Below are 27,107 nucleotides of genomic sequence, written 5' to 3'. Positions count from 1 at the left end.
GCCACGGCCCCCAAAGCATGGCCCAGGGAGTCCTTGTCCTTCTCAGGGCTCTGTAGGGAAGGGGGGATGCTTGGATGTGAGAGCTGGGACCTGAAACTCGGGGATGATGGCAGAGGCTGAGCTGCCCCTGGGGCGCACTGGCTGGAGAGGGCCCCAGCATGACTTCCCTCTCTCTTCTTGGATCTTGCCCTCCTTGGTTTCTGGGACGCCTCATTCTCCTGGAGTTTCTCCTCCTGCTCCACCCTGGCTCCTCTTCCTTTGGAAGACCCTTTGTGTTTGGCTGCATCCTGGTCTCTCACTGTCTGCCCGCCTCCTTTGCCCTGGCTCTCTCCTTCACACACAGACGCACACATACACACACACACACACACACACACACACACACACACGCAAGCGCGCGCGTGCGCGCGCGTGCACACCCACACACATCCTGGGTAGACCTTGCGCTCCAGTGCCTCAGCCGCCCAGATTGCGCTTCTCTACCCTAGACCTGGGGATCCCCCTGCCTTCTGGATGTTTCCCTATGGAGTGTCCACAAGTATGATACATCTAAACCTGTAGCTCATCACCCCTCCCCACCTCCTGAAACTTGCCCCGGCCCCTTGTGAGGCGCCACCAAGCCACAAATGGAAGTGACCCCAGCTCCTCACTGCCCCTCACGCCCCACTCCCAGCTAGTCGGTGTTCTCCTGGCCGTGTCCTGTCCATGCAGCCCTCCTAAGCAGGGCTCAGTCCCAGTCCCTCTGCCTCACTCTGCAGCCCCTGCGTGGCTACTGTAAGTTCCCCATGGCTTTCCTTTCTCTGGTCTGGGGGCTCCCCATTCATTCTCCACTCTGTGTCCAGAGGTATTTTCTCGAATGCAGATCTGATCCTGTAACTCCCCTGCTTAGAAGAAGGTTATCAGTGTTTGTTAAATTCAACTCCATTCCTTGCATTCTAATCAGTGATGCCCTGGCTGTTCATTAACACACCAGGTGCCTACTCTAGCCACACATGATGCCAGAACACACTGAAGACACCGAGCTGGAGTAGGACAGGCACGCATAGACGGCATCACTCACCTCCAAGCCAAGTTCCCCGAGACCACCTTGAGACCCCATCTTTGCATGAATGCGTGTATCCCCCATGGCAGTAGGCACACACAACCTATACACACATTGGAAGCAGGGATGAGATGAGATGTCTGGGTGTGCCACTGGCAATAGCAAGGGCTGACCAGGAGGTCCTATGAGCACCAGTCTGGTGGTATCTGGGCAGGGGGGCTGTGCAGGGGCTTCCAATTCACACCCTAGCTTCTGGAGACCCTCCATCTCTGAGACTTTGCCCCAGTCTACTGGTTCCTTCTTTCTTGGCCTCTGTGGAGCCAGACTCCAGCATCTGTGGCTTCCTGTAGTCCTGGAGGAATGTAGAGGGGCATGGAGGAAGGAGACCCAGTAAGATCCTTGGCCCCCAGGCCTCAACAGGTACTTGGGTCATTCTCAGATCCTGAGCTGGAGGGCCTGATGACCTCCATGGGATCTTGAGATTTGAGGACCCAGCGATTCAGGGCCCCAGACTGGACCTTCCAACCTGGGAATGTCCTTCATTTGTCCTCCAGAGCAGGACACCTACTTCCCTCATTGGGATGGGTGGAGAGGGATCAGAAGGTGTGTGCAGAGGCCTCTGACGAAGCTCAGATCCTGTCCCAGCTTCCAGGGACCAACTCTGGGGCAAAGAGGTGGAGCTGAACTGAATCAGGTCAGCTTGGCTGAGTGGGGACGCTGGGAACTAGGACCTCAGGCTCTCTGTCATGATCCCCATGGAAAAGGGCGGATTTAGAGAGCTAGTGAACTGGGCAGGGAGCAGGGACAGAAGCCAGGGCTGTGTGCAGGCCTGGGGCCCTGGGGTCTGGCTTGGCGGAGTGGGAACAGGTGAGAAGAACAGGAAATAAGTCAGGCTCTCAGGGAGAGGGCAACTTTGACCTTTCCTAGCCTCTGGGTTTTCCCCTTGTCTGGAACCAGCCAGCAAATTTCTTAATCCCACTGTCAGCCCTGCCCAGAGGCCCCGCCCCCTGGGCTCATTCAAAGGCAGGAGCAAGAATGTGTCACACCTTTCCCCAGAACTCAGCCCCACTGCCGGGAAGGGGGAGCTGACACAAGATTCCAGAGGCCTGGGGCTTGGAGGTGAGGCCTGACTCCCTTCACCTCCCAGGGCTCGGCGCCTTGGTCTCTGGAAGATGACCTCAAATGCCAGCCTGAGTGGGCTGGGCTCTGGCCAGGGAAAGCCAGGCCTGGCAGCTCATTACCGTGGGAGGGAGGGCAGGTTCCCTCTCCCTCCCCTCCTCCTTCCTCCCTTGCCTCCTTCCTCACTAGCTTCTCTCCTCCAGGGTCAAACCAGACCGAGCTGATCTCAGCGGACACCCACAGGACCCGCAGCAGCTCCAGGGGCCCAGGTTCCAGCCGCCTGAGCAGGTGCCTGCAGCCATGTCAGCCCTCAGCCTGGTCGTCCTGAGCCTGCTCACGGCAATGCCACCCGCCAGCTGTCAACAAGGTAGCAGGGGCCTGGGCCAGCCCAGCGGCTGCGGGGAGGAGAGGGCTGGGCTGGGTGTTGGGGGCCCAGGGGTGGAAGGGGTGGTCTTCTGTCCTCATCACCCTTGGCACCTGCAGGTTGGAGAGGGGAGGCACTGGGCTAGCCAGAGGAACCTCCAAAGGCAGACACAGGCTTCTGGCTGGGACGTGTTTCCCACAAGTGAGAAATGAGGGCAGCAGAGAAACGCTGGATCTAGGGTTGGGGCAGAGAGTTGAGACCCACGCTCCGGAAGCAGGAATTGCCCTAGAGATGGCTGGGTTCTGAGAGTTGGGGGCTTCAAGGAGGGTGGGAGTAGGGGCTGAGCCACCCCTCAATGGCAGGCTTGTTTCTGGGGCGGTGCTGTCATGGTTTTGGCCTAAACCCCCTTTGTTTCCTACCCAGAGTCCCAGTGTGGTTCCCACCGCCTTCCTGGGCTCTCTGTCCAGCTTTGCCGTTGTGTTGCTGTGTATCTTCCATCACCCAAGGAGATGAGCAAATCACTGCCCTTCTCTGAGACTCAGTTTTCTCATCCATAAAATGAAGACAATAAACCTGCCCACCCACCTCCCAGGGCACCTACCCTGAAGGAGTGGGGTAGGGCTTTGTATGGGTAAAGCTCCACACCCACCAACTGGTGTCTGCCCTGTGCTGTGAGGCTGTGTTTGCAGCCAGAGTCTGGGGACTCTGCAGGTGGGATTTGGGCCCAGAGGGGGTTGACTTCCAGAGCACCCCTCTTTTGCAGCTGCCCTGAGCTCTCATGCATGTCTGCTTCAACTCTGCCTCTCAGGTCTTGGAAGCCCTCTCTGGGAATTGAAGATCAGAGAGGCTGAGTAACTTGTGTAGGTCACACAGCAGAGCAAGAAGGGACAGGGCTAGATCTCTTCTCTTCTGCCCCAGGCCCTGCCCCTTGTGCTGTATGAGCACCCCAGAGCCACCTGGAAGGAGGAGCAGTGTCCCTGGTGTGTCTGGAGGGAACTGGCTGCAGAGACAGGCCTCCCAGGGCCTGAGCCCTGACTCCCAATCCTTGGGTAGCCACTGACCCGAGGAAACAAAGGGCCTGAACCATTGTTTTTTGGGAAAACAATGAGTCCAAAACACAGCGTTTTGGCAAGTATGGAACATACAGTAACCACACTGTGTATCTCCCTTCACTCAAGAAGATGAGCAAGGTCTGACCACAGGACAGAGTTCCCAGGGCCCTCCCTCCTTTGCAACACCTGCCAGGATCAGGGACTGCTCAGAGAGGAAGCAGTGCCTCTGGGCAGCAGGAGAGCTTTCGGGTAGACTCAGGAAGGACCTTTGAGAAGGAATGGGCAGAATGAAGTTTCTGATGCTCAGCCTGGGCCCTTTAAGTACAGGATGGCACTAGGGATGCAGGTATTCTGGCCTGGAAGCAGGACCTTTCAAAAGTCTCCTGTTGGCCTCTGTCCCTTCCTGAGACATCTAACTGCTACTGTGTGTCTGTCCTCAGTGTGGCCAGGCTCTCTCAGGCTCACAGAGCACGGTGATGTCTGGGGAGAGGAGAGCCCTTTGGGGCTGCCAGTGGCTGAGGGCAGAGACTTCTGGGAAATCTTGAGGGTTAGAGGTAGTGTCAAGGGTCAAGGGTCAAAAGGCAGAGAAGGTGCCTGGATGGGGCCTCAGACTGGTGTCTGGCCTAGTCCCTTGGGCACCCAGCCAGAGGAGCCAAAAGGGGATCAGGTTGGGAGCTCCCCTCCTGCCAAGACCCAGAGAGAGCTCGGCCCTCTGTCCCTCCTTTCCAAATGTGTTCTGTCCTACCCTTCCTCTGGGCACCCCTGGCACCCCCAGCTGCACCGCCCTGCCTGTCCTTGCTCCCGAATGCCTACCCGACGCCAGAGAACCTCTGCTACAAAACAGGATCTTCCAGATGCCAGCCCAGTCCTATTAGCTGTGGGCCTCCCCAGCCTGGGAGCAGGGGAGGAGGGGAGCCACTCTCCCTGGCAGGGCCAGGCTGGCTATTCAAGGGGCTGCCCTTTGGTCCCTGGGCTGAGGCTCTCCCTGGGGGCCCCTACTTGTGACCCACTGCAGCGGGAAAGGGCTGGGGGAGAGGACACTCTGGGCTGCCTGGACCTCAGACGCTGCTCTCTGAGGCTTCCTCCCTCCTTGGCTCCTTTCTTTTTTCCAAATCCTGTCTTCCTCCGAACCACCATCCTCTTCATAAGCCCAGTGGTCAGACGGAGTCCTTGTTCCCCAGACGGTTTCTTCTGGTCCAGGCAGCGGGCTGGGAGCCTCCAGCACAGGCTCCTGCCCAGAGGCAGGAGGGCTCCCTGCACTGGCAGTCCCACTGCGCCCAGCTTGCTGCAGGACACACCCCCGCCCCTCGCCTCCCCCCCAAAACACAGCACACGCCTCCCTTTCCAGCCCCGGGGAACCTGCAGCCCTGGATGCAAGGCCTTATCGCTGTGGCTGTGTTCCTGGTCCTTGTCGCAATCGCCTTTGCTGTTAACCACTTCTGGTGCCAGGAAGAACCGTGAGTGCTACCTGGGGAGCCCTGGGGGCTGGGCGGGTGCAGGCAAGGTGGGACCAGGGCCCTGGTCATTGCTCTGATAGCAGGGAGAAGGGTTGATGAAATCCTCTCACTGTGTGGAAGGGACACGGAGGCCTGAGGTCTCAGGGAGCAGAGCTGAGGTTTGCTGGCGCCTAGAGCTGAGTGCGATCACTGGGGGCAGTCGTCTCTTCTCGGATTCTCAGTGTTTCTATCTGTATAGTTGGGACAGCGGCCCATTTGTGATGAGGGCTGTGAAAACCCTGGACAAGAATGTTCTGCCCTTCTCCAGGGTCTGCTGGCATGTCACATTCGGGAGGTACAGAGGGGCAATGGGACAGACACTGCTCTTGTGCTCACAGACTCCCAGTGGGAAGGGAAGGCAAGCATGGTGGCAGCCATCATAGCTTGAGGCTGGTGCTGAAGGAGCCTGCGGAGGGCCCTGCGGGCCTGACCTGGGGGAAAGGAGGGCGATCAGAGAAGGTTTCCTACTGTATGTTTATCCTGAAGCCCAGGCAGGAGCCAGTCCCAGCACAGTGCATGGTGGGAGAGCACTGCAGTTGAGGGGTTCTAGGTTCAGGGCAAAGCACAAAGGTAGAGGGGGCTGGGCTGAAATCTAGTTCGTTCTGTCCCTGTCAACTCTGGGGCAAGTCTGCGTCTGCCCCCAGTTCTCATACCGGTGGCCTGGTCCTGGGTGCCAGCAGCAGCCCTGCAGGACACACTGAATGAACACAAGCAGCTCCCAGATGGAGAGAGGGATGGAGAGGCCTGAGACAGGCTGGCAAGGTCAGCAGAGCCCAGGCCAGGCAGATGCTTGTGCACTAAGGCCCCCGACTTCAGGCTTTGTCCTTAGTGCAGTAGGGATCCAGTGCAAGCATGTAAGCCAGTCTCGGGATGAGATGTCTGCAGATGAAGAAAAGGGATGAGGATGAGGTCAGGAGACAGTCTGGACTGTGGAGGCGGCAGAGGAGATGCAGAGAGGGGGCAGGTCTAAGAGCTGTCGAGGAAGGAAGCGGGGGGACACAGAGACAGGAGGGAGGAAGGACAGAGAAAACATCCAGGCTTCTGATGGGATCGCCCACCGAGACATAGACCATGAGAGAAGAGGCAGGTCTGGGGCAACTTGGATACATTATGTCTGAGGTGCCCGTGGGACGTCTGAGGAAAGATGAGCAGTGGTTAGGGTCATGGTGACCCTCCTGAGAGTGGTGTCCGGGGATGTTGGGGCGAAGGCCACCCTTGAGTAAGAGGCAAGGAGGCTGTTGTTGGAAATGATTCTTTTCTCCACTGGCCCCAGCTCTGCCTTCAGTGGCCATTCCTACTGCCTAGGAAAATCTCGTGGGGACTCTGGGGCAGACACTGAGTGCTGCCGGGTCTGCTCTGGAGCTGAGCTGAGGCCAGAGGGAAACAGCAGAGGGAGTCTGGGAGGTGGCTGGTACAAGGTCTGGGGTACGTCTTTAGTGGACCTCAGGCTGGCACCTGAGGGCCCCACTGCGGATCAGGGAGAAGGGCGTGAGGCCCCTTAGAGTGTGGCCAGAACCAGGCTGCTGGGCCCTGCTGGAGAGAGGGGCTTCCCCTAGAGGCTACGGAACAGGGTCTGACTGGACTAGAGGGAGGAGGGGTACCAGAGGGAGAGGGGACCCAGAGAGCCCTGTTGATGAGCTCTGTCCCTAGGGCGCCTATAAACACGGTCATGACCATTGGAAACACAGCTGACAGGATCCTGGTGGGAACAGACGGCAAGTACTCCTCAATGGCAGCAAGCTTCAGGTGAGGCGCTGGTGGAGGGCAGACTGCCCTGTGCTCCAGGGGCTCCCGGGGACCTCAGGACCAGGAGCTTTTGATGAGGAGAGGGTGGGGAGGATGGTGGCTCATGTGGGGAAGGGCTCAGCGAAGAGAAAGGGTTCAGTGTGGGAGGATGGTGAGTGAAGGGGCCTTTGGGACAACTGCAAGGCTCCATGCAGCCTCAGTTTGCAGAGAGGGCTCAGTAAGGGGATGGGGACTCAGTGCGGGGAGGGGCTCAGTGGGTAGATTGGATTCATAGGGAGGGATGTAGTGAGGAAAAGAGGCTCAGTGGAAGAAAGGGACTCTGAAGGGATGAGTAGAAGGACTCTGTGGGGAGGAGAATCTGTAGGTGAGGAAGCTCAGTGAGGACGTGGGCTCAATGCGGGGGTTTCTTAGGGGGTTCCCAGAGGAGAGGCTAGATGGCAGAGAGAGACGGGATTCAAGGTGGTGGTGGTGAGAGGCCTCTGGCCTCAGGTGCAGAAGACCAGATATGGTCAAGGGAACCCCCTCTGGGACTCAAACATTTATTCTGGAAGACACAGCCCTCACAAGTGCAGGATGGGGCAAGGAGAAGGGGATGGGATAGAAGGAGCAATGACCCCTATCATCCTCTTTCAGGTCCAGTGAGCACGAGAATGCCTACGAGAACATCCCAGAGGAGGAGGGCAAGGTCCACAGCACCCCAATGTGACCCCTGCTTGCCTGTGTCCATGCCGAGCCCCCTCCCTCTCTGTATAGGGATCGGCAGGAAGGGGCCTGTCTTCTCCAACCTCCACCACGGTCCTGCCCCACCCTCCTGCCAAGGTCCACACTCAGACTGTGTCCAGGTTGGGGCTCAGCTGTGGCCTTGAGGTTCTAGGGGGTCCCCTGCCCAGTGCATTTCAGAAGACTCTTCTGAAAAGGACAATCAGCTCAGCACCTCCCATCCTGCCTCACATCTCCCTCCCCTGACCGTGGCAACAGCCCTTATTTCTGTGAAATAAAGACATTTTGTACTTCTGGGTCTGAGGCTCTAAATAGCTCAGAAATAGCTCCTCAGGCTTCCAGAGAGGCCCAATCTTGCTTTCCGAATCATCTTCCAAAGCCACTGTCATGGTGATTCTGGGGAATTTCCAGGAAGGCCTCTCTGGGAGAACCCCCAGGGGCAGGGAGCACACTTCTTACTCCAGCCAGAGACCCTCTTAAAAAGCACACCCTGCCCCACCCCTTTTTAGAGGAAACACATTTATTTGACTGCACTGAGTTGCAGCATGCTGGCTGTTTGTTGCATCAAGCAGGATCTTTCCTTGCGGTGCGCAGACTCTTGGCTGTGGTGCACTGGCTTAGTTGCTCCATGGTGTGTGGGATCTTAGTTCTCTGACGAGGGATTGAACCTGGGTCCCCTGCACTGCAAGGAGGATTCTTAACCATTGCACCACCAAGGAAGTCCCAAGTCTTCCTCTCCTGACCTGCCCTTCACAACTGCAAATCTGGGTGATTCTGAGCTCTTCATGTAGCACCAACCCTGACCTCCCCCCCCACCCCCCCGCCACCTCCATGTTGCCAGACATTGCAGAGGGTTCACTCATTGCTCATTCATCCAGCTCTGTCCTCATCCCCATGGCTCTTCTGGGCTGGGCTTGGGGCATTGGAAGCACTAGGGAAAGTCTTGGGCTAGGACTCGGGAAGCTCAGATGGGAGTCTGAGCAAGTCCCCTCCTGACTTGCCGTGTGACTTTGGAGAGTCAATGTCCTCTCTGAGCTCTGCTGACCCTCTGTGGAGGACTTAGCCAGGCTCACCACAAAGCTTGAGTGGGAATCATCCTTCCTAAGCCACTGACTCCCAGTCCCAGGTGGGCGTGAGGCGAAGGAACTGGGCCCCCCGGGAGAATGAAGCAGGAGGGAGTGGACACGACCCTACCGGGCTGGCTGACCATGCAGACCCCTCACCTCTAGGACTGTCATTCTCGTGAGAACAGCCTCTGTCTCTGTCTGGGGTGGCAACTGGAGGTGGACTCTCCCAGGAGCACTGCAAGATCCAGAGGAGAGGGGCTGGAGGGCAGGGAGCAGCCCGCCTCGTCCCTAAGATCTTCTACCGCCTGTCTCACCTGTCACGGCCTCTCGTTCCTCCATCACAGCTGCTCCTGTGCTGCTCCAGGGCTTCACCCAAATACCCCTGGGGAGTTCTGCCTGAAATCCAGACCATCCCTCCCACCCCACTGGGGGCTAGTCTGCAGCCTGCAGCAGAGGGAAGATCCCCCAGCTGAGGGCTGGCTGGGTCTCTGCCCTGTTGTGTGACTCGCCTCCCCTCTCTGGACTTCAGCTCAGTGACGTGTGGCTGGAGCTCCCGTGATTCCCACTCTCGGCTTTTGCACACATGGGAGGACGCCTTTTCACCCCCCTCTGCCCGTGTAAACTCTGCACATTCCTTCTCCTTGGCCCTGCCTAGCTACCTCTTCCTCCAGGAAGTCTTCCTTGATTAGACCAGAGGACAGAGTCAAGTGACCAGCCAGCCCAGCCTTTGGCTGCTTGGGTCTGATCCTCCTTGTATGAAGCTATGTCCCTCCCACCTCAGCCTCCTGTTGTCTCACCTCAGGCCCCTGTTGTCTAGGGGTGTCAGGGGTGGGGGGAGGCAGTTCCCAGTGTGACTCCTCACCGGCCTGCTAGGTCTGAAGGTAGAGATGCCATTCCCCTGTTTCCCCTCCAGCCCCTCACAGTTTACCAGCAGGGGCTGTGGCAGCTGCTCTCCTGTCCTGATGCTGAAGGTGGGGGGCGTGGTGGGCTGAGCTGGGGTGGCCCGGTGGGTGAGTAGGGGGATCAGATTCCTCCCCCATCCCACCCTCCACATCCCTGGGCCTTTCCAGGAGCCTCCTTAGCCCCCTCCCCACCAGCCGGACCAGGATGGTGGGAACTCCATCCCGGGGTCCTTGTGGGGCTGGGCTGGCACTGACCTTCCCCCCAACCCCATGTTCCTGTCCTGACAGGGGGCAGGGGGCAGGGGCATGGAGATGCCGGCCCCAGAACTGCCGTAAGCCCCCAGTCCTTATCGCTAGTTCCCACCTGCCAGTCTGGCCAGAGGAAGGCGGGAAAGGAGGCTGGGTCCGGGCCAGGGCGGTGCTTAATGACCCTCCGGGGGCCTAATCGCAGACTGGCAGCCGCTGAGTGGCTCAGGCTGGCTCCTGGAGGAGGCTGATAACGCACCAGCTGGGCCCCCCACCATCTATCGGTGCTGCACAGCCAGTCCCGAGGGGGCATCGCTCGGGGGGCCTGGGAGGGGAAGCCTCTGGGCTGGGGCAGGGCGTCAGGGGACGCGCGGGAAGCTCTCCGCCCCTCCCGCCCTGCGGGAAGGGGATTCTGAGCTCCTTGATTGACAGACAAGGGGGAGGATGCTCCTTCAACGCCTTCCTCCTTCCTCCCCACCCCTTTCTCCCCAGGCCGGACCTCCCCGTCCCAAGCCCGTTTTCTCTTTGGCTCTCCCAGCCTTTACTCATCTCCGTGTTTGTGCTCCAGTCTCTTTCGGAGTGCAGTTTGTATTTCCATCTTCTTGTATCGGTCGCGTGTCTCCCTTCTCCTTCCTTCACCTGAATTCATTGTTCACGCCTTCTCTTTCACCTCTCACCCGCCCTCTTTTTCCAGCTGGCTCTCCCCCTGCCTTCTCTCCAGCTCTCCCACGTGCCTGCGCTGCCCTGATGCCCCTCGAGGCAGGGCGAAGTCCGGTGCCCTCACCCAAGTCTCACTTTTTGTGCTGCTTGGCCTCCTGCGGATCTCTCCACCTGCTCTCTGGGCAGAAGGCGAAGGCTGCTCAGGCCCTGGCTCCAGGACCCAGAGGTTCTGTTACTCCCAGAAGACATTCTTGCTCCTCCAGCTTTCTGGAACAGGGCTGGCACCTTTCCTGTTCTTTCTCTACCGAAAACGTGTGGATTTCACAGGGTTACATTGTAGGCTACGCCCGAATCATGCTAAAAGCCCCACCCAGCAACTGCAGAGTTGAAAGTAGGTTGCAGCGCACTTTACTTCAGTTAGACTTGAAGAGGAACTTCCAGCCTGGAGTTGATTTTGAAAAAAGGGTGCAGAGTCCTAGCTTGAATGTTATTAAGATAGAGGGGCAGGGGCTTGGAATAATTTTCAAGATGACTTCCCTCATGCTCAGGGTGACGAGCAGAAACACTGTATTCTTATTGTATTCCAGGGAGCCTAGTATCACAGGGCAACGTCTGCCGGGCAGTCTCCTCCCCTAGCCCAGGGCAGAGGAGCGGGGGAGATGGGAGGTGTCCAGTGTCTGCGATGGGCTGTCTTTCTCCTTATCCTATCCTGTCTCCTTAGGCCAAGCTCCCAGGTGAGTCAGGTGGCTGGAACCGGTGGAACTTGCTCTGGGATGAAGATGGAAAGCATTTGGCTCCCCTTCAGATCTGGTCCGCGGGCCTGGAGCCCCCAGCTTGGCTCTCCTCCCAGTTTTCAGACCGCAGCAGTCCACACAGTGGCCAAGAGCTGGGGCTTAAGAATCATGCAGACTCTAGTTGAAAGCCCAGCTCTTCTCCTCATTGCTTGTGGGACCACCTGGGCTTCTGGATGTTCTTTTCACTTGCCAGTAAAACTGCTTCTGTCATGACTTCCCTGCGGGGTTACTGGGAGGAAGCTGAGATAATATACGTGTTATCACTGCACCTGAGACTCGCCAGAAGACCCCCCCCCCCGGCTTACCCCGGGGCTAAGGGCTTCCTCTGGGCCACACCAGCATCTCTGTACTCACTGCTCTGTGTTGCCTGTTTCCTTGTCTGTGTGCAGCTCCAGCATCAGGTCTGGGAGCTCCTCGAGGGCAGGCAAGGGGTGACTTTCCTCTCTGAGTCACCAGCACCCACGGTTGGGCTCAGAAAAGGGAAGACCGAGGGGTGGTGAAGAGACCTGGAGGGAGAGACTAAATCCTAGTCCATACCCGTCTGCCCCACATAGGTACACACACACATAGGACCTGCACACCCTCTCTCAATCTCTCTCCTGCTGAAGGTCCTGGGGTCCGTGAACACCGATGCTCCATCTGGTCTTCAGTTAGTGGGGAGGGGTTGTTCTCCCCTCCCTGCCCGCATCTGCCGACAGCCTCAGCTGCCCCCTGGTGGCTGCACACTCAATGAGAAGGGTAGGTTCAGTAGAGCCCTTGAACTGGACCTTCAGGGGGCTCTTCCCCCTTAAGCACTGGGACCAAAGGCCTTCCTATGGCCAGGCCCGGGGGCCTCGTAGGTTGTGCAGCACCTTGCACTGTGGGTCTCAAGGGCAGCTGGGCCTCCAAGCGCCCCCTCTTTGTGTCCCTAGAGGCCAGTTCCTTGAAAACTTCAGGTTCTGAGTACTACTGGTGCGACCAGGCTCTGGGGGACTTAGCATCCGGTCCTCATGACACACACCCCTTTCTCTCAGAAATGATCCGAGAGCCCCATGGCCTCTGTCACGAGTCATTATGCCAGAGAATAAGGAATGATAATGTTTGTGGTGCCCTGCTCCCTAGAGACCCTGGCCCCGTGGGGAAGAAGAATAGAGAGCTTGATGAGAGAGAGAGAGAGAGAGAGAAAGTGCAGGGACGAGTCTCAGTATTGTCCTGAGCAGGCTGGAAGATGGTGGAACCTCATGGGGAGCATTGATGGGGTTGTGTGAACTGCACCTCTACCTGCAACCTGGGCGCCTTTTCCTGCTTCTCATGAAGGCACTGGGCAGTGGGTGGCCCCAAGGGTGACAGGTGCCAGGGGACGAGCAGGAGTGTGTGGGGTGAGGATGCATTTGGACAAGTGGTTTGGGAGCTGGTGGGATTTGGGAGAGGACTAGGGAGCATTTGGGTGCATAGGGCAGGTCTGAAGTGCAGTTGAGCAATTTCTAGTTCAACCAGAGATTTTGCTTTCCAGCTGGATGCCCACTGGGAGGTTAAGAGGACAGGTCTGGGCCAGGCAGCCTGGACACAACACCGATGTGACCCCAATACCGTGTTGGACAAATCAGTCAACCAAGCTCCAGGTTACTCATCTGTAAACTGGGGGGAGTACGTGAGTGTCCATCTAATAAGAGGTGAAGACTCAGAGAAGCAGTGCACATAATACACAGAATAGTGTCAAGTGTACAATTAGTGCACACAACAAATGTTAGTGCACACAACAAATGTTAGCTTTTGTCTTATTATTATCATTATTACAGGATGAACTTGGTTGGATGCAGGACCACTGTGTGTCAGAGCTAGCAAAATCCTTTGAGTCATTTAGCCCAGTTTAGTATTAATAATATTGCACAGTAGAATCTGAAGCCCAAGGAAGGGATGGCCCCTGCCCAATGTCACGTGACAAGTCAGGGTGAGAGGCAAGCTAGAGGCTCTGCATGGCTGGTTGGAACAGAATGTACTGGGCCCAGCTGCTCCCCTGGACCTCTGGAGGAGCCAGTGTAATGGGGCTGGTTCGTTCTGCACTGCTGAGGCCGGTACTGTTCTGTACGTGGACTTTGCAAATGAGTAACCGGGCTCCTGACCAGTTCAGGCTGTGAGCTTGGGGTGTGGGATGGGGGTGGTGGTGAGGATGGGTGCTGGCGAAGTGGAGGAGGGGTTGAGGAGGAGAGTGAGCTCCAGCGACCAAGGAGGAAAAGGAGAGAGAGGGATGGGAAGAAGATGATGGAAGAATCTTCCAGGTGCCAAGAGCTAACAAGTTTCAACAAGAGACTGGGAAGGGTCTTCCCTCCAACCCAAAGGCAGTGATGGTAGTGGTGGTGTTGGTTCACATGTTGAAGCTAACAGCTACTTTGTGGTGGGTAGGATGATTTCTGATTGGAGATTTATTCTGATCCCATTTTCTTGAGGAAAAAATGCAGACTCAGAAAGGGAGGTAAGTTGCTTAAGGTCACAACAGTCTGGAAGTGGCACTGGGCCCTGCTCTTTTCACTTTAAATCCATTGTTAATTCTACCTCAATGTAGAGTTCCGTGTGTGCTTGTGTGTGTGTGTGTGTGTGTGTGTGTGTGTGTGTGAGAGAGAGAGAGAGAGAGAGAGAGAGAGAGAGAGAGAGAGAGAGAGAAATGGGAAGATGAAGAGGACAATAAAGTGTTTGTACTGTAGCACTAACAGTCCATCGGAAAGAGGCATCTGGGAACTGGAGAGAGGTACCCTTAGTAACTAAGCAGATGCTGGGTAGTGGCTGCTTCTGCCTCCGTCCTGCCTGCTCGCTCCTCCACATCTTCCGCCTCCAGTACTCTGTTGAATCTGCTCTCACCAGGAGCACCAGAATCCTGTCTTCTTGTTGCAGGATACAGTGGCCTGTTGGACGCTTTTGCCCTCAGCACAATAGGATGATGGCTGCTTTCTCTGGGGAGTGCTTTCTGCCCAACCTGGTGAACCCTCAGCGCCCCAGGCTCACACAGGCCCATGGACTCACAGCCTCATGTTGGTCATGGTGTTTGTTGCTCTCTGAACAAGAAAGCTGATCTCTGTGAGGCAGAGACCGCAGCTGCCTCGTTTGTCGTGACGTCCGAGTGTCCAGCACAGGTCTGGAACAACGGGAGGTCCCCGGTCATAAGGACCTTATGAATGAATGTCATAAGGACCTTATCCCCTCCATTTATTTACATTCCTTCCCATGAAGTATCAGCTTCTGAATCAGCATCTTCAGCTCCATCCCCTCTAGGACCCAGTTACCTCCTGCACACCTCTACAGGAATCCCAGACCAAGATGGAATTCTGGATCTCTGACTCATCTGAGGCCCCTATGCTGCTAGGGGCGCCACCGTTCATCCACCCAGGCCAGAGGCGGGAAACACCCCGAATCCCCCTCCCTCAGCCCACCCCATCTTCCCTGCTGCAGGTCTGCCGCTTGCATGGGTGTTTGCAGCCACCCTCCGTCCTTCTCCTTGTTCTCACTCTTGCTTCAGGCTCAAACTATCCTCCGCACATGGTCACTTGAGAGACCTTTCCCAAACACAGAGTCAAGCGGGACCCAGCCCCTCACACCTGTGAGGTGAGCCTCCCTCCTCCAGGAGGGGGCCTGGACTTGAAGCCAGACTTCCCTGGGAAAATCCTGTCCTGCCAATTTTATATTAGCATGATGTTGGGCAAGTTAGTAACATAGGTACGTCAGCCCCTGGATATGAAAATTAAGGGTAAAATGATGCCCATCTTATTGGGTTGCTAGACTTCCCTGGGCAAATCCTGTCCTGCCAATTTTATATTAGCATGATGTTGGGCAAGTTAGTTGGATATTTAGGCAAGCCAGACTTCCCTGGGCAAATCCTGTCCTGCCAATTTTATATTAGCATGATGTTGGGCAAGTTAGTTGGATATTTAGGCAGAGATAGGTACGTCAGCCCCTGAATATGAAAATTAAGGGTAAAATGATGCCCATCTTATTGGGTTGCAGTGAAGAGTAAATGTGTTAATATATGTACAGGAAGCATAGAGTAAATAAATACTTAGTGAGTGTTAGTAACAGACACCTTTCTTTTCCTCTTTTGCCTGCAATGTCTTAATTAGCCACGAGATGGCACATTGCAGGCGCTCTGCTATGTAACTACTCCACGCTTTCCTTCCTCCCCTACCACAGTGCTTCACATCACCAACATTGCCAGCCTCACCAACTTCAGGAACGCTTTCTGATACATCTTTCCCACTCCAGACTCACCAAGTGGATTCTGTTTTCTGTCTGCGAGCTCCTGGAGGGCATGACATCTCCAGGTCCCTGGGCAGAGTCCCTGCATAGAAGAAGAGCTGTGTTTGTCAGATGAATGAATATGTGTCAGCCAGTCCCAGCTCAGCCACTTAAATAATTTGCATGATCTTGGGCAAATCAATTTACCTCTCAAGTTTTTTTTTTTTCCTTAAATGGACATCAAAGAGGCTCAACAACATATTTGTGGAGACAGCCCAGTGCAAAGCCTTAGTAAGATCTGATGTGTAGAACCAGGGCCTCCTTGCCCAGACACCTGCCTGCCAACCATGGAGCATTCTCATTGCCCACCAGCTATTCCCCACTTGTGCTTACTCCTGTCCCCTATCCCAGCTGAGGGTATTAAAAATGAGTTTACCTTTTCCTAAAGGTCCTTCTTTATCAAGTATGGTCTGGAGTTAGTCAGCAAGCTGGCTGGGCTGGGTGGGCCGAGGCTTAGTTGATGGTTCAGCTGAGTCCAGTGGGCTCCCATTTGCCTGGAAAGCACAGGCTCAGCCTCCCTTTCCCTGAAAGCCCCACTGTCCTCCTGAATGAGGCCCTCCTGGGCCTTGTCTTCTTCACTCTGGTTCCTGACGTCCCAGCTCTGGCTGGGGTGGGACACTGCCTCTGTTTGGATGACCCTGGTCATTGTGGCTCTCCCATAAAAACCCTGAAAACAATGGTCCTTCCTTAGGACAAACTCCCAGGAGTGGGATGACTCCATGAAAGAATACAAGCATTTTTGAGGGTCTTGTAAAGTACATGCTCACCAGTGATTTCTTTAACAGTTGAAGCCATTTATACTTAATCAGTTCACTGTAAACAGCGTGGGTGGGGGAAGATTCCAGTTTGCGTTGGTGCCAAACACTTAAAAATTGTTCGCAACGTATAATACTTTCTTTTTGCCAAATGTCTGTTCTGTCCTTCCTCCTTTCTCCTTATTGCTGGAAATATCTTGAAAAGCCACCAAATGGCAGCACTCACACACAATCCTTGGGATGCTTAATGCCACCAGCAACCCCTTTTCCTGTGTGTAGAGGAGAATCTGCCCAGGCCGAGGGTCCGAGCGTAGAGACCACTGATAGGATCCATGAGAGATGCGGGGGTGGCCCAAATGGAGAGATCACTGGTTGGAAGTCAAGTGCTTGGGATTCTAGAACTCATCCTGTTCTGCCTTAAGTTTAGCTACCATTTATTTCCTGAGGACTGCCTGGGCTACATTTTATCCAACCATCACATCAGGAGCATCCATCACCAGGATTTGCGTCTATATTTACAATTCCTTTTCCGGTACACTGGCTGTCTTAAAAATTGTACGTATCCTGCTGCAGATATGCTGGAATTTCCGTATCTGCAATGGCACCCTCAGGCATGGGGACTAGGTTGTTCTCTGTAGACCCTATCTCTGCCTAATATCCAATAACTGTCTCATTCCATATTAAGCAAAAGTTCTACAGGGTGTGGTATCCTATAATATTCCAAATGGAAACTCAGATACAGGGCTATCTATATTCAGAATTCCTTGTAAATATCTAAGGTTTTTATATACCCTTATCAATTTACCCATTCCCTAGACAGTGTAACAAGAGACTGTAAGATGATGCAGTTACTTTCTGTTAATCATAAGGGAAGATAGCTGAGGATAAAGCTGTCACGCAGAGATATGCAGAGATGAAAGTAATCTAGATGTTGAATTGGAGCCTAGATCACACTGTGCTTGAAAGCCACACTACAATTAGTTACATGAGCCAATAATTTCATTTTGCAGTTGAAGTCAGTTTGAGTTTTTTATGTTTTTTTTTTTTTTTGTGGGTTACACCAAAAGGAAACCTATATCATCCAGGAAGATATCAGAATTATTTCTAATAGTTGTTAAAACCAATCAGAAGTGTCGTAAATTATACAGTTTATCCCCAAACCATACAGTTGTGTTTTGGCATTATATTTATCTTCATATTCTTCCACTGGTAATAAAATTCCTTCGTTAATCATTATATGAGGAGACTTAAAATTAGCAAACTTTCTTTAGGAACACATGGATTCCATTCTTAGATTTTAGGATAATGTGGCACGTGAGTATGGGAGGCTTGTAGCAGTCTGGAGCCAGCTCGAAGTGGAGCAGAGTCAGGGCCAGGGTCATTTTACATTTAGCCATGGAAAAACGCTGCCTAATGCAATTCCTGGGGACACCAGGGAGGAAAAGTAATACCTGATAAATCTGTATATTATTAGAAACATGTAGTCAAGGCTATGGTTTTTCCTGTGGTCATGTATGGATGTGAAAGTTGGACTGTGAAAAAGGCTGAGTGCCGAAGAATTGATGCTTTTGAACTGTGGGGTTGGAGAAGACTCTTGAGAGTCCCTTGGACTGCAAGGAGATCCAACCAGTCCATTCTGAAGGAGATCAGCCCTGGGATTTCTTTGGAAGGAATGATGCTAAAGCTGAAACTCCAGTACTTTGGCCACCTCATGCGAAGAGTTGACTCATTGGAAAAGACTCTGATGCTGGGAGGGATTGGGGGCAGGAGGAGAAGGGGATGACAGAGGATGAGATGGCTGGATGGTATCACTGACTCAATGGACGTAAGTCTGAGTGAACTCTGGGAGTTGGTGATGGACAGGGAGGCTTGGCAAGCTGCGATTCATGGGGTCGCAAAGAGTCGGACACGACTGAGCGACTGAACTGAACTGAGACAATCTTTTTATATATGACACCTTTTCCAGGGAAACAAAATCCATATTCTAAACCAAACCAAGTTTGTGATAGAATTCAGGAAAGGTTTTAAATATACTGGGACCGTAAAGTTCTTTGGTGTCAAGACTAAGTGATAGTGAATTGTATCAACAATTGATTCTGCAGGATCCATAGAACTAGAAAAAATTTCCAAATTATGGAGAAGAAACACTAGTTTTACTATTATTCATTCAGAAATCTGTGCAGTTGAGCATGAGAATTCTTTTTTTTTTGAGAGACAAAAGAAGGGTTTTAATAAGTAAAATACAGAGCATGTAATGTTTTACATTCACAGTTCTGCTCTCTGTTGCCATGACAATTTACCCTAGCCTTGAATTTGCAGTAAAGAGCATGAGAATATTAAACCTGGTATACTCAGTGGATTATACTGTGTTTGATAAAGCAGGTTTTTCTTATACCATATTGGAAAAGCATATTTTCTTATACCATATATTTTCTTATACCATCCCTGGTGGCTCAGATGGTAAAGAATCTGCCTGCAATGCAGGAGACCCAGGTTCAATCCCAAGTCAGGAAAATCCCCTGGACAAGGGCATGGCAACCCACTCCAGTATTCTTTCCTGGAGAATTCCGTGGACTGAGGAGCCTGATGAGCTACAGTCCATGGGGTCACAAAGATTCGGACATGACTGAGCAACTACTATGGGAAAGGGACATTAGGAACTCAGAACAGGGATTTAGATCATGCCTGGGTGCTGCCAATGTCGCCTTGTCTGGGGTGGAGATGGCTGGCATCAATACATGCCCACTTGCCAAGGAACAGAGCTGTCTTTCATGACATTGGCTGATCTCTTTGGGGGCTCGTCTGAACTCCCTGGCCGTAAAAGAAGACAAGCCAGGTAACGTGGCAGGGAGCCACCCCAGTGCCGGTGAACTGCGGGCACAGAGTGAGTGAATTTTGTCAAGCAAGCACAATTGTACACTTCCATCCTGTTTACCAGCTTGAGTCTTTACCTTGATCCACCTGAGAATGGTAGGGAGGCATAGGGGTGTCTTTTTTTTCACAATTTTCCTTGGAGAATTTCAAGGGGTAAAGATCTGAAATGAGAGTGAAGGTCCTCCACTCTCCCCACCCCCAAACTCTACACGTATCATGAATGCAATTCCTAAAGCTAACTCTAGGAACTGACAAAGGCTGGGTACTACAAGCCTAGCCTGTGGATCACAATAAACTGTGGAAAATTCTTCAAGAGATGGGAATACCAGACCACCTGACCTTCCTCTTGAGAAACCTATATGCAGGCCAGGAAGCAACAGTTAGAACTGGACATGGAACAACAGACTGGTTCCAAATAGGAAAAGGAGTACGTCCAGGCTGTATATTGTCACCCTGCTTATTTAACTTCTATGCAGAGTACATCATGAGAAATGCTGGGCTGGAAGAAGCACAAACTGGAATCAAGATTGGCGGGAGAAATATCAATAACCTCAGATATAACGATGACACCACCCTTATGGCAGAAAGTGAAGAGGAACTAAAAAGCCTCTTGATGAAAGTGAAAGTGGAGAGTGAAAAAGTTGGCTTAAAGCTCAACATTCAGAAAACGAAGATCATGGCACCTGGTCCCATCCCTTCATGGGAAGTACATGGGGAAACAGTGGAAACAGTGGCTGGCTTTATTTTGGGGGGCTCCAAAATCATTGCAGATGATGATTGCTGCCATGAAATTAAGACTCTTACTCCTTGGAAGGAAAGTTATGACCAACCTAGATAGTATATTGAAAAGCAGAGACATTATTTTGCCGACTAAGGTCCGTCTAGTCAAGGCTATGGTGTTTCCAGTAGTCATGTATGGATGTGAGAGTTGGACTGTGAAGAAAGCTGAGTGCCAAAGAATTGATGCTTTTGAACTGTGGTGTTGGAGAAGACTCTTGAGAGTCCCTTGGACTGCAAGGAAATCCAACCAGTCCATTCTAAAGGAGATCGGCCCTGGGATTTCTTTGGAAGGAATGATGCTAAAGCGGAAACTCCAGTACTTTGGCCACCTCATGCGAGGAGTTGACTCATTGGAAAAGACTCTGATGCTGGGAGGGATTGGGGGCAGGAGGAGAAGGGATGAGATGGCTGGATGGCATCACTGACTCGATGGATGTGAGTCTGAGTGAACTCCAGGAGTTGGTGATGGACAGGGAGGCCTGGCAAGCTGCGATTCATGGGGTCACAAAGAGTCAGACACGACTGAGTGACTGAACTGAACTGAACTGATGGGATTTGAGTCTGGGATAAGAAGGTTTTTGTTTGGAATGTTATCAAGATATTTTACATAGTTTCCTGATGCTAACAAGTCTTGTGCAGCCTGAACAGGAATTTCTTAATGATTTCGAGATTCACCACTTATTTGATGTGTAAGTGCCAAATATTTAATACATATTAGATACTCAGTGGATTAATAGACATGGTTCCTGCCTTCATGGAGCTTCTATTCTAAAGTGGAAAATGGATACCAAATAGATAAATACAAATTGTATTAATACTGAGTGCCATGAAAGAAATGAGTGGGCTGGGCTAGACAGTAATCCAGTGGAATTTACTTTTTTTCACCTAAGTATAGTTGATTTACAATATAGCCAATCTCTGCTATATCAGCTTTACACATATATACATTATTTTTAAAGTTCTTTTCCCAGGTTTATCCCAGGAAAATGAAATGAAAGTCACTCAGGCATGTCCAACTCCTTGTGACCCCACGGACTATACAGTCCATGGAATTCTCCAGGCAAGAATACTGGAATGGGTAGCCGTTCCCTTCTCCAGGGGATCTTCCCAACCCAGGGGTTGAACCCAGGTCTCCCGCATTGCAAGCGGATTCTTTACCCACTGAGCCACCATGGAAGACCAAGAATACTGGAGTGGGTAGCCTATCCCTTCTCCAGTGGATCGTCCCAACCCAGCAATTGAACCAGGGTCTTCTGCATCTTAGATGAATTCTCTACCAGCTGAGCTACCAGGGATGCCCCTTCAAGCTGTGTAGGGGTGTCATTAAGGGATGGCAGTTAGGTTATCCCAGGAGATTGGATATAATTCCCTGTGCTATCCAGTAGGACCTTGTTGTTTATCCATTCTAAATGTAATAGCTTGCATTTACCAAACCCAGACTCTCAGTCCATCTCTCTCCTCCCCTCCCTTCCCCTTGGCAACCGCAAGTCTGATTTCTATGTCTGTGAGTCTTTTTCTGTTTAGTAGACAGGTTCATTTGTGCCATATTTTAGTTTTCACATATAAGTGATATCATATGGTATTTATTTTTAAGGGGAATTTACTTTAGATGGGGTTGTCTAGAAAATCTTCTTTGAGAAGGTGACATACAAGTTGAAACCTGAAAGACGGTAATGGAAGTTAGCCCTCCTTTTCCTCATATGCCTCGTAGCAGCAAAATTATGGCAAGTAGCTAGACAGTTTAAATAGCCCTGAAACATGATCCCTGCCAAGTAAAAGCAAACTAATCTTCTTGACAATATGGGTAGACAGTAAATGGAAAGAAAGCACTGATCACATCAGTAATAACCCACTCTAACAAGAAGATCCCCAAATAGAGGGACCTAAATCAGATAGAAATTTCTTTCTCTCTCACATTAAAGTCTCAGGGAGGCAAGTGGTCCAGAATTTGTAGCATGGTTTGCTTTACAAGACCGTCAAGGCATCCAGGCTCCTTCAGTCTCCTTGTTCTCCATCTTCAACACGTGGCTTTCAGTTAACGATTGAGATAGTTACCAGCTCCCACCACCACATCTGCTTTTGAGCAAGTGAGAGGACATAAGAGGGAATGGGAAGGTATGCACCTTTCTTTTTGAAGACATTAGCTGGAAATTGTATCCGTCCCTTCTGCTCACCTATGACCGACTTCCTCCTTTAGCTGAAAAGGAGACTAGGAAAAGTGCTCTTTCACTGGGACCATGTTCTCAGCTAAAACTATTGATATTTCTGTAAGAGTGGAGAAAAGATGTTGAAGGGACAGTGAGTCATCTCTGCCACAAATAGCCTACTGTCTGTGGGCTAGGACAGATGTTTTTTAAAAAGAAACTGTATCAGGGATAGTGCTGAGACCATGAAGGGTGTCATAGCATTTAGAGTCTAGTAATTAAAGGTCACCATTCACAGGCCATACAGGGGAATCTGTGAGTATTCCGTCTCAAGTCAGGAATAGGTGATGTGGGCAAGTATCTTAAAGGAGTCACATAAACCTGACCAAAACGCTGTCACTGTCTCTTCTTGTCCCGCTCAACTGGGAGATGGCACACAAGCAAAAAACAATGCTCAACTTCTTAAACACAAATCCTAAAGTTTTTCTGTAAAGGACAGTACACCCAACAGAGTTAGTTGTACATCATATCAGGTGTCATGTTTTTATTCTTTATCTTTTGTGCATCATTGATCATTTTACAAATTTGAAGAAAACAGCAAATCTTCCCCCAGAAATATATACATTTTCTAAGCACCAGTAAAAGAGTTTGTCTATGATCTTCTGACACCAGTGTACTCCCTGAGCCCATTTCTGGAACCTATTGAGAGCCATTCCTTTGCCCTAATATCTTGGAGAACCTTAGCAGATGGATATGTCTAGTAGTGGAGGTACCCCATGTTTAGGAGGCAAGTCATTTTATCCTTAGGCAGTTTGAGAATACTGAACAAAAAAACTTCCCCCTTTGTAAAACTCACCCATTGGGTACAACTCAAAATTTCTTTAACAATATATAGATTTGATGGATAGCTACATGTAAAAGGATGAAACTAAATAACTTTTCTCATACCATATACTCAAAAAAATAAAATGAATTAAAGAGTTAAAAGGAAGAGTAGAAGCCATAAAATTCGTAGAAGAACACTATAGGGAGTGAGCTCTTTGTCGTGGGTCTTAGAAATATTTTTTTGGATCTGTCTCCTTATGTAAAGGAAAAAGAAGCCAAAATAAATAAATGAGACTGCATCAAACTAAAAAGCTTTTGCACAGGGAAGGAAACCATCAACAAAATGAAAAGCATACTGAATGGAAGATTCAGATGATATGTCTGCTGCTGCTGCTGCTAAGTCGCTTCAGTCGTGTCCAACTCTGCGGCCCCGTAGACAGAAAGCCCACCAGGCTCCTCCATCCATGGGACTTTCCAGGCAAGAGTACTGGAGTGGGGTGCCGTTGCCTTCTTTGAATGATATGTCTACTAAGGGGTTAATATTCACACTCTCTAAAGAACTCATACAACTCAATATATTAAAAAATCCAATTTAAAAATGGGCAAAGGACCTGAATAGGCATTCTTCCAAAGAAGACATACAGAGGGCCTACAGACACATGAAAAGATGCTCAATGTCACAAATCATTGTTGTTCAGTCACTCAGTCATGTTCGACTATTTGGAACCCCATGGACTGCAGCACGCCAGACTTCTCTGTCCTTTACTATCTCCCAAAGTTTGCTCAGATTCATGTCCATTGAGCTGGTGATGCCATCCAATCATCTCATCCTCTGTCATCCCCTTCTCCTCCTGTCTTCAATCTTTCCCAGCATCAGGGTCTTTTCCAATGAGTCGACTCTTGAAGTCCGAATCTTAGCTCACTTACTTTTCCTCCTGTTTACTCAAGAATGCCTTCGTTTCTCAATATTTGGACTCTTCACCACAACCCTGCTGAATGGGAAGACCCTCGGGTGTGACAGTCCCAAACTCCACCCAGTGGCATCTGAGATAGTCAGCAAGGATAGGAGGGAACAGAAGATATTCACAGTAGAGGGCATGGTTAGAACAACCATCCATAGGTTAGGAAAGAGAAAACAGAACAAAATTCCTATGCTTTTAAAAGAAAAATACTTTGGGACTTCCCTGCTGGTACAGTGGCTAAGACTCTGCACTCTTGAGGCAGGGCCCCCAGGTTCGATCTCTGGTCAGGGAACTAGATCCCACATGCCACAATTAAGAGTTCAAATGCCTCACTTAAAGATTTTGCATGCTGCAAACAAAGACAGAAGATACCACGTGCCATAGCTAAGACTCAGGGCAGCCAAGTAGATAAATAAATATTTAAAAATAAAACAAAGAAAAGAAAAATATTTCCTATTTGTAAAGTTTCCAATGTTCCACAATGATTCCTCATCAACAGAAACACATCAGATCCTTTTGGGAAGTAAAAGGTATGTGATTAGTTGGCTGACACAATGTTGTTTAACCACCTTGCACCCCACTTTCATTTATTCATAAAGTCAAGCTAGTCATTGAGTTGTGATATAGATCACAAACAATTTCTTACTGGAAATCATTAAAGGAGCAAAATTATGAAGCCCTTGCCTTGTAAAATATTAATGCATATTTGAGTTTAGACCTTCAAAAATCCCACTCTCATTTACACTTAAAGTTAACCTGAATGAGGGTGAGAAGGAAAGGAGAGACCTACAGGGTCTGGAAGAGAAAGAGCATTATCCCTGGCTGTGAATCAGTGTTCAGAGCCACCACACAGTCTAAATCTAGGCTGTGCTCATCCACACCTCCCACAGAGATGGGGAGGTGGAGAGGCCAGGATCTGAATGACTTGAGCATTTGAATTGCCACCCCTTAAACTTTGCACAGGGATTCCCAGGTGGCTCAGTGATTATAAGCCACCTGCCAATGCAGGAGACACAGGTTCTAACTGTTGCTTCCTGACCTGCATATAGATTTCTCAAGAGGAGGTCGGGTGGTCTGGTGTTCCCATCTCTTGAAGGATTTTCCACAGTTTATTGTGATCCACACACTCAAAGGCTTTGGCATAGTCAATAAAGCAGAAATAGATGTTTTTCTGGAATTCTCTTGCTTTTTCGATGATCCAGCAGATATTGGCAATTTGATCTCTGGTTCCTCTGCCTTTTCTAAAACCAGCTTGAACATCTGGATGTTCACGAATAACTACTGCTGAAGCCTTGCTTGGAGAATTTTGAGCATTACTTTACTAGCATGTGAGATGAGTGCAATTGTGCGGTAGTTTGAGCATTCTTTGGCATTGCCTTTCTTTGAGCAATATTGCATAGGAACCTGGAATGTTAGGTCCATGAATCAAGGCAAATTGGAAGTGGTCAAACAGGAGATGGCAAGAGTGAACGTCAACATTCTAGGAATCAGCGAACTAAAATGGACTGGAATGGGTGAATTTAACTCAGATGACCATTATATCTACTATTGCAGGCAGGAATCCCTCAGAAGAAATGAAGTAGCCATCATGGTCAACAAAAGAGTCCGAAATGCAGTACTTGGATGCAATCTCAAAAACGAATGATCTCTGTTCGTCTCCAAGGCAAACCGTTCAATATCACAGTAATCCAAGTCTATGTCCCAACCAGTAATGCTGAAGAAGCTGAAGTTGAACAGTTCTATGAAGACCTTCAAGACTTTTTAGAACTAATACCCAAAAAAGATGTCCTTTTCATTATAGGGGACTGGAATGCAAAAGTAGGAAGTCAAGAGACACCTGGAGTAACATGCAAATTTGGCCTTGGAATGTGGAATGAAGCAGGGCAAAGGCTAATAGAGTTTCGCCAAGAAAATGCACTGGTCATAGCAAACACCCTCTTCCAACAACACAAGAGAAGACTCTACACATGGACATCACCAGATGGTCAACACCAAAATCAGATTGATTATATTCTTTGCAGCCAAAGGTGGAGAAGCTCTATACAGTCAACAAAAACAAGACCGGGAGCTGACTGTGGCTCAGATCATGAACTCCTTATTGCCAAATTCAGACTGAAATTGAAGAAAGTAGGGAAAACTACTAGACCATTCAGGTATGACCTAAATCAAATCCCTTATGATTATACAGTGGAAGTGAGAAATAGATTCTAGGGACTAGATCTGACAGATAGAGTGCCTGATGAACTATGGACGGAGGTTTGTGACATTATACAGGAGATGGGATCAGGACCATCCCCATGGAAAAGAAATGCAAAAAAGCAAAATGGCTGTCTGGGGAGGCCTTACAAATAGCTGTGAAAAGGAGAGAGGCAAAACGCAAAGGAGAAAAGGAAAGATATAAGCATCTGAATACAGAGTTCCAAAGAATAGCAAGGAGAGATAAGAAAGCCTTCTTCAGCAATCAATGCAAAGAAATAGAGGAAAACAACAGAATGGGAAAGATTAAAGATCTCTTCAAGAAAATTAGAGATACCAAGGGAACATTTCATGCAAAGATGGGCTCGATAAAGGACAGAAATGGTATGGACCTAACAGAAGCAGAAGATATTAAGAAGAGGTGGAAAGAATACACAGAAGAACTGTACAAAAAATATCTTCATGACCAAGATAATCACAATGGTATGATCACTCACCTAGAGCCAGATATCCTGGAATGTGAAGTCAAGTGGGCCTTAGAAAGCATCACTACAGACAAAGCTAGTGGAGGTGATGGAATTCCAGCTGAGCTATTTCAAATCCTGAAAGATGATGCTGTGAAAGTGCCGCACTCAATATTCCAGCAAATCTGGAAAACTCAGCAGTGTCCACAGGATTGGAAAAGGTCAGTTTTCATTCCAATCCCAAAGAAAGGCAATGCCACAGAATGCTCAAATCCCATAGACCATAAAGAAAAGTTTACATATCTTACTTCATGAAAATTTAGAAGTCCCATATGATAAAAGACACCATAAATACAGTTTTCAAAAAGTAAAAGAATGGGGGGGAAATTACAAAGAAAAGTTATAATCAAGGATTATTATCCACAATATGTAAAGAACTTACATGAATCAATAAGAAAAAGATAACTTCATAGAAAAATAAACATAGATGACATACACATCACAGAGAACAAAACAAAGATAAATATAAATGGCCAATAAGCATGTTTTGAAAACTAAAAGTAATGTCTCCCATAATAGGAAAAGGGCTAAAAAAATTATGGTATATTCACATTACAGAATTTCATGAAGTCATGA

General features: G+C 50.3%; 1 protein-coding gene and 1 long non-coding RNA gene across 4 annotated transcripts; one reads left to right on the top strand and one right to left on the bottom strand.

Moving 5' to 3' along the window:
- On the top strand, nucleotides 1–7,837 carry PDZK1IP1 (PDZK1 interacting protein 1). The gene is made up of 5 exons (XM_069557580.1): nucleotides 1–2,161; nucleotides 2,365–2,528; nucleotides 4,926–5,034; nucleotides 6,724–6,819; nucleotides 7,453–7,837. The coding sequence occupies exons 2-5, from the start codon at nucleotides 2,462–2,464 to the stop codon at nucleotides 7,523–7,525; spliced, it is 345 nt and encodes a 114-aa protein (XP_069413681.1). The 5' UTR covers nucleotides 1–2,161; nucleotides 2,365–2,461; the 3' UTR covers nucleotides 7,526–7,837.
- A 204-nt stretch (nucleotides 7,838–8,041) lies between these two features.
- LOC138422560 (uncharacterized) lies at nucleotides 8,042–15,570 on the bottom strand. 3 transcript variants are annotated; one of them, XR_011249932.1, is made up of 5 exons: nucleotides 15,445–15,570; nucleotides 11,563–11,714; nucleotides 10,550–11,448; nucleotides 8,763–8,841; nucleotides 8,042–8,221 (listed from the first exon to the last, which is right to left on the bottom strand). It is a non-coding gene; the product is annotated as an uncharacterized lncRNA (long non-coding RNA). The 3 variants fall into 3 exon arrangements; XR_011249940.1 differs by lacking the exon at nucleotides 15,445–15,570 and having other exon boundaries at nucleotides 10,300–11,448; nucleotides 11,563–12,506; XR_011249936.1 differs by lacking the exon at nucleotides 15,445–15,570 and having other exon boundaries at nucleotides 11,563–12,506.
- Between the last annotated feature and the right edge of the window lie 11,537 nt (nucleotides 15,571–27,107).

The sequence above is a fragment of the Ovis canadensis genome, chromosome 1 (genome assembly GCF_042477335.2).
Source record: "Ovis canadensis isolate MfBH-ARS-UI-01 breed Bighorn chromosome 1, ARS-UI_OviCan_v2, whole genome shotgun sequence".
Classification (NCBI taxonomy): Eukaryota; Metazoa; Chordata; class Mammalia; order Artiodactyla; family Bovidae; genus Ovis; species Ovis canadensis.
Note: the sequence above shows the minus strand (reverse complement) of the source record. Positions and strands in the feature narration are given on the sequence as shown.

What these genes read in the sequence shown, in the direction of transcription:
- PDZK1IP1 (XM_069557580.1), top strand. Translation starts at nt 2,462, where the DNA reads ATGTCAGCCCTCAGCCTGGTCGTCCTGAGCCTGCTCACGGCAATGCCA. An exon ending in ACCCGCCAGCTGTCAACAAG is followed by an intron (nt 2,529 to 4,925) that starts GTAGCAGGGGCC and finishes CTCCCTTTCCAG; the next exon opens with CCCCGGGGAACCTGCAGCCC. An exon ending in TTCTGGTGCCAGGAAGAACC is followed by an intron (nt 5,035 to 6,723) that starts GTGAGTGCTACC and finishes CTCTGTCCCTAG; the next exon opens with GGCGCCTATAAACACGGTCA.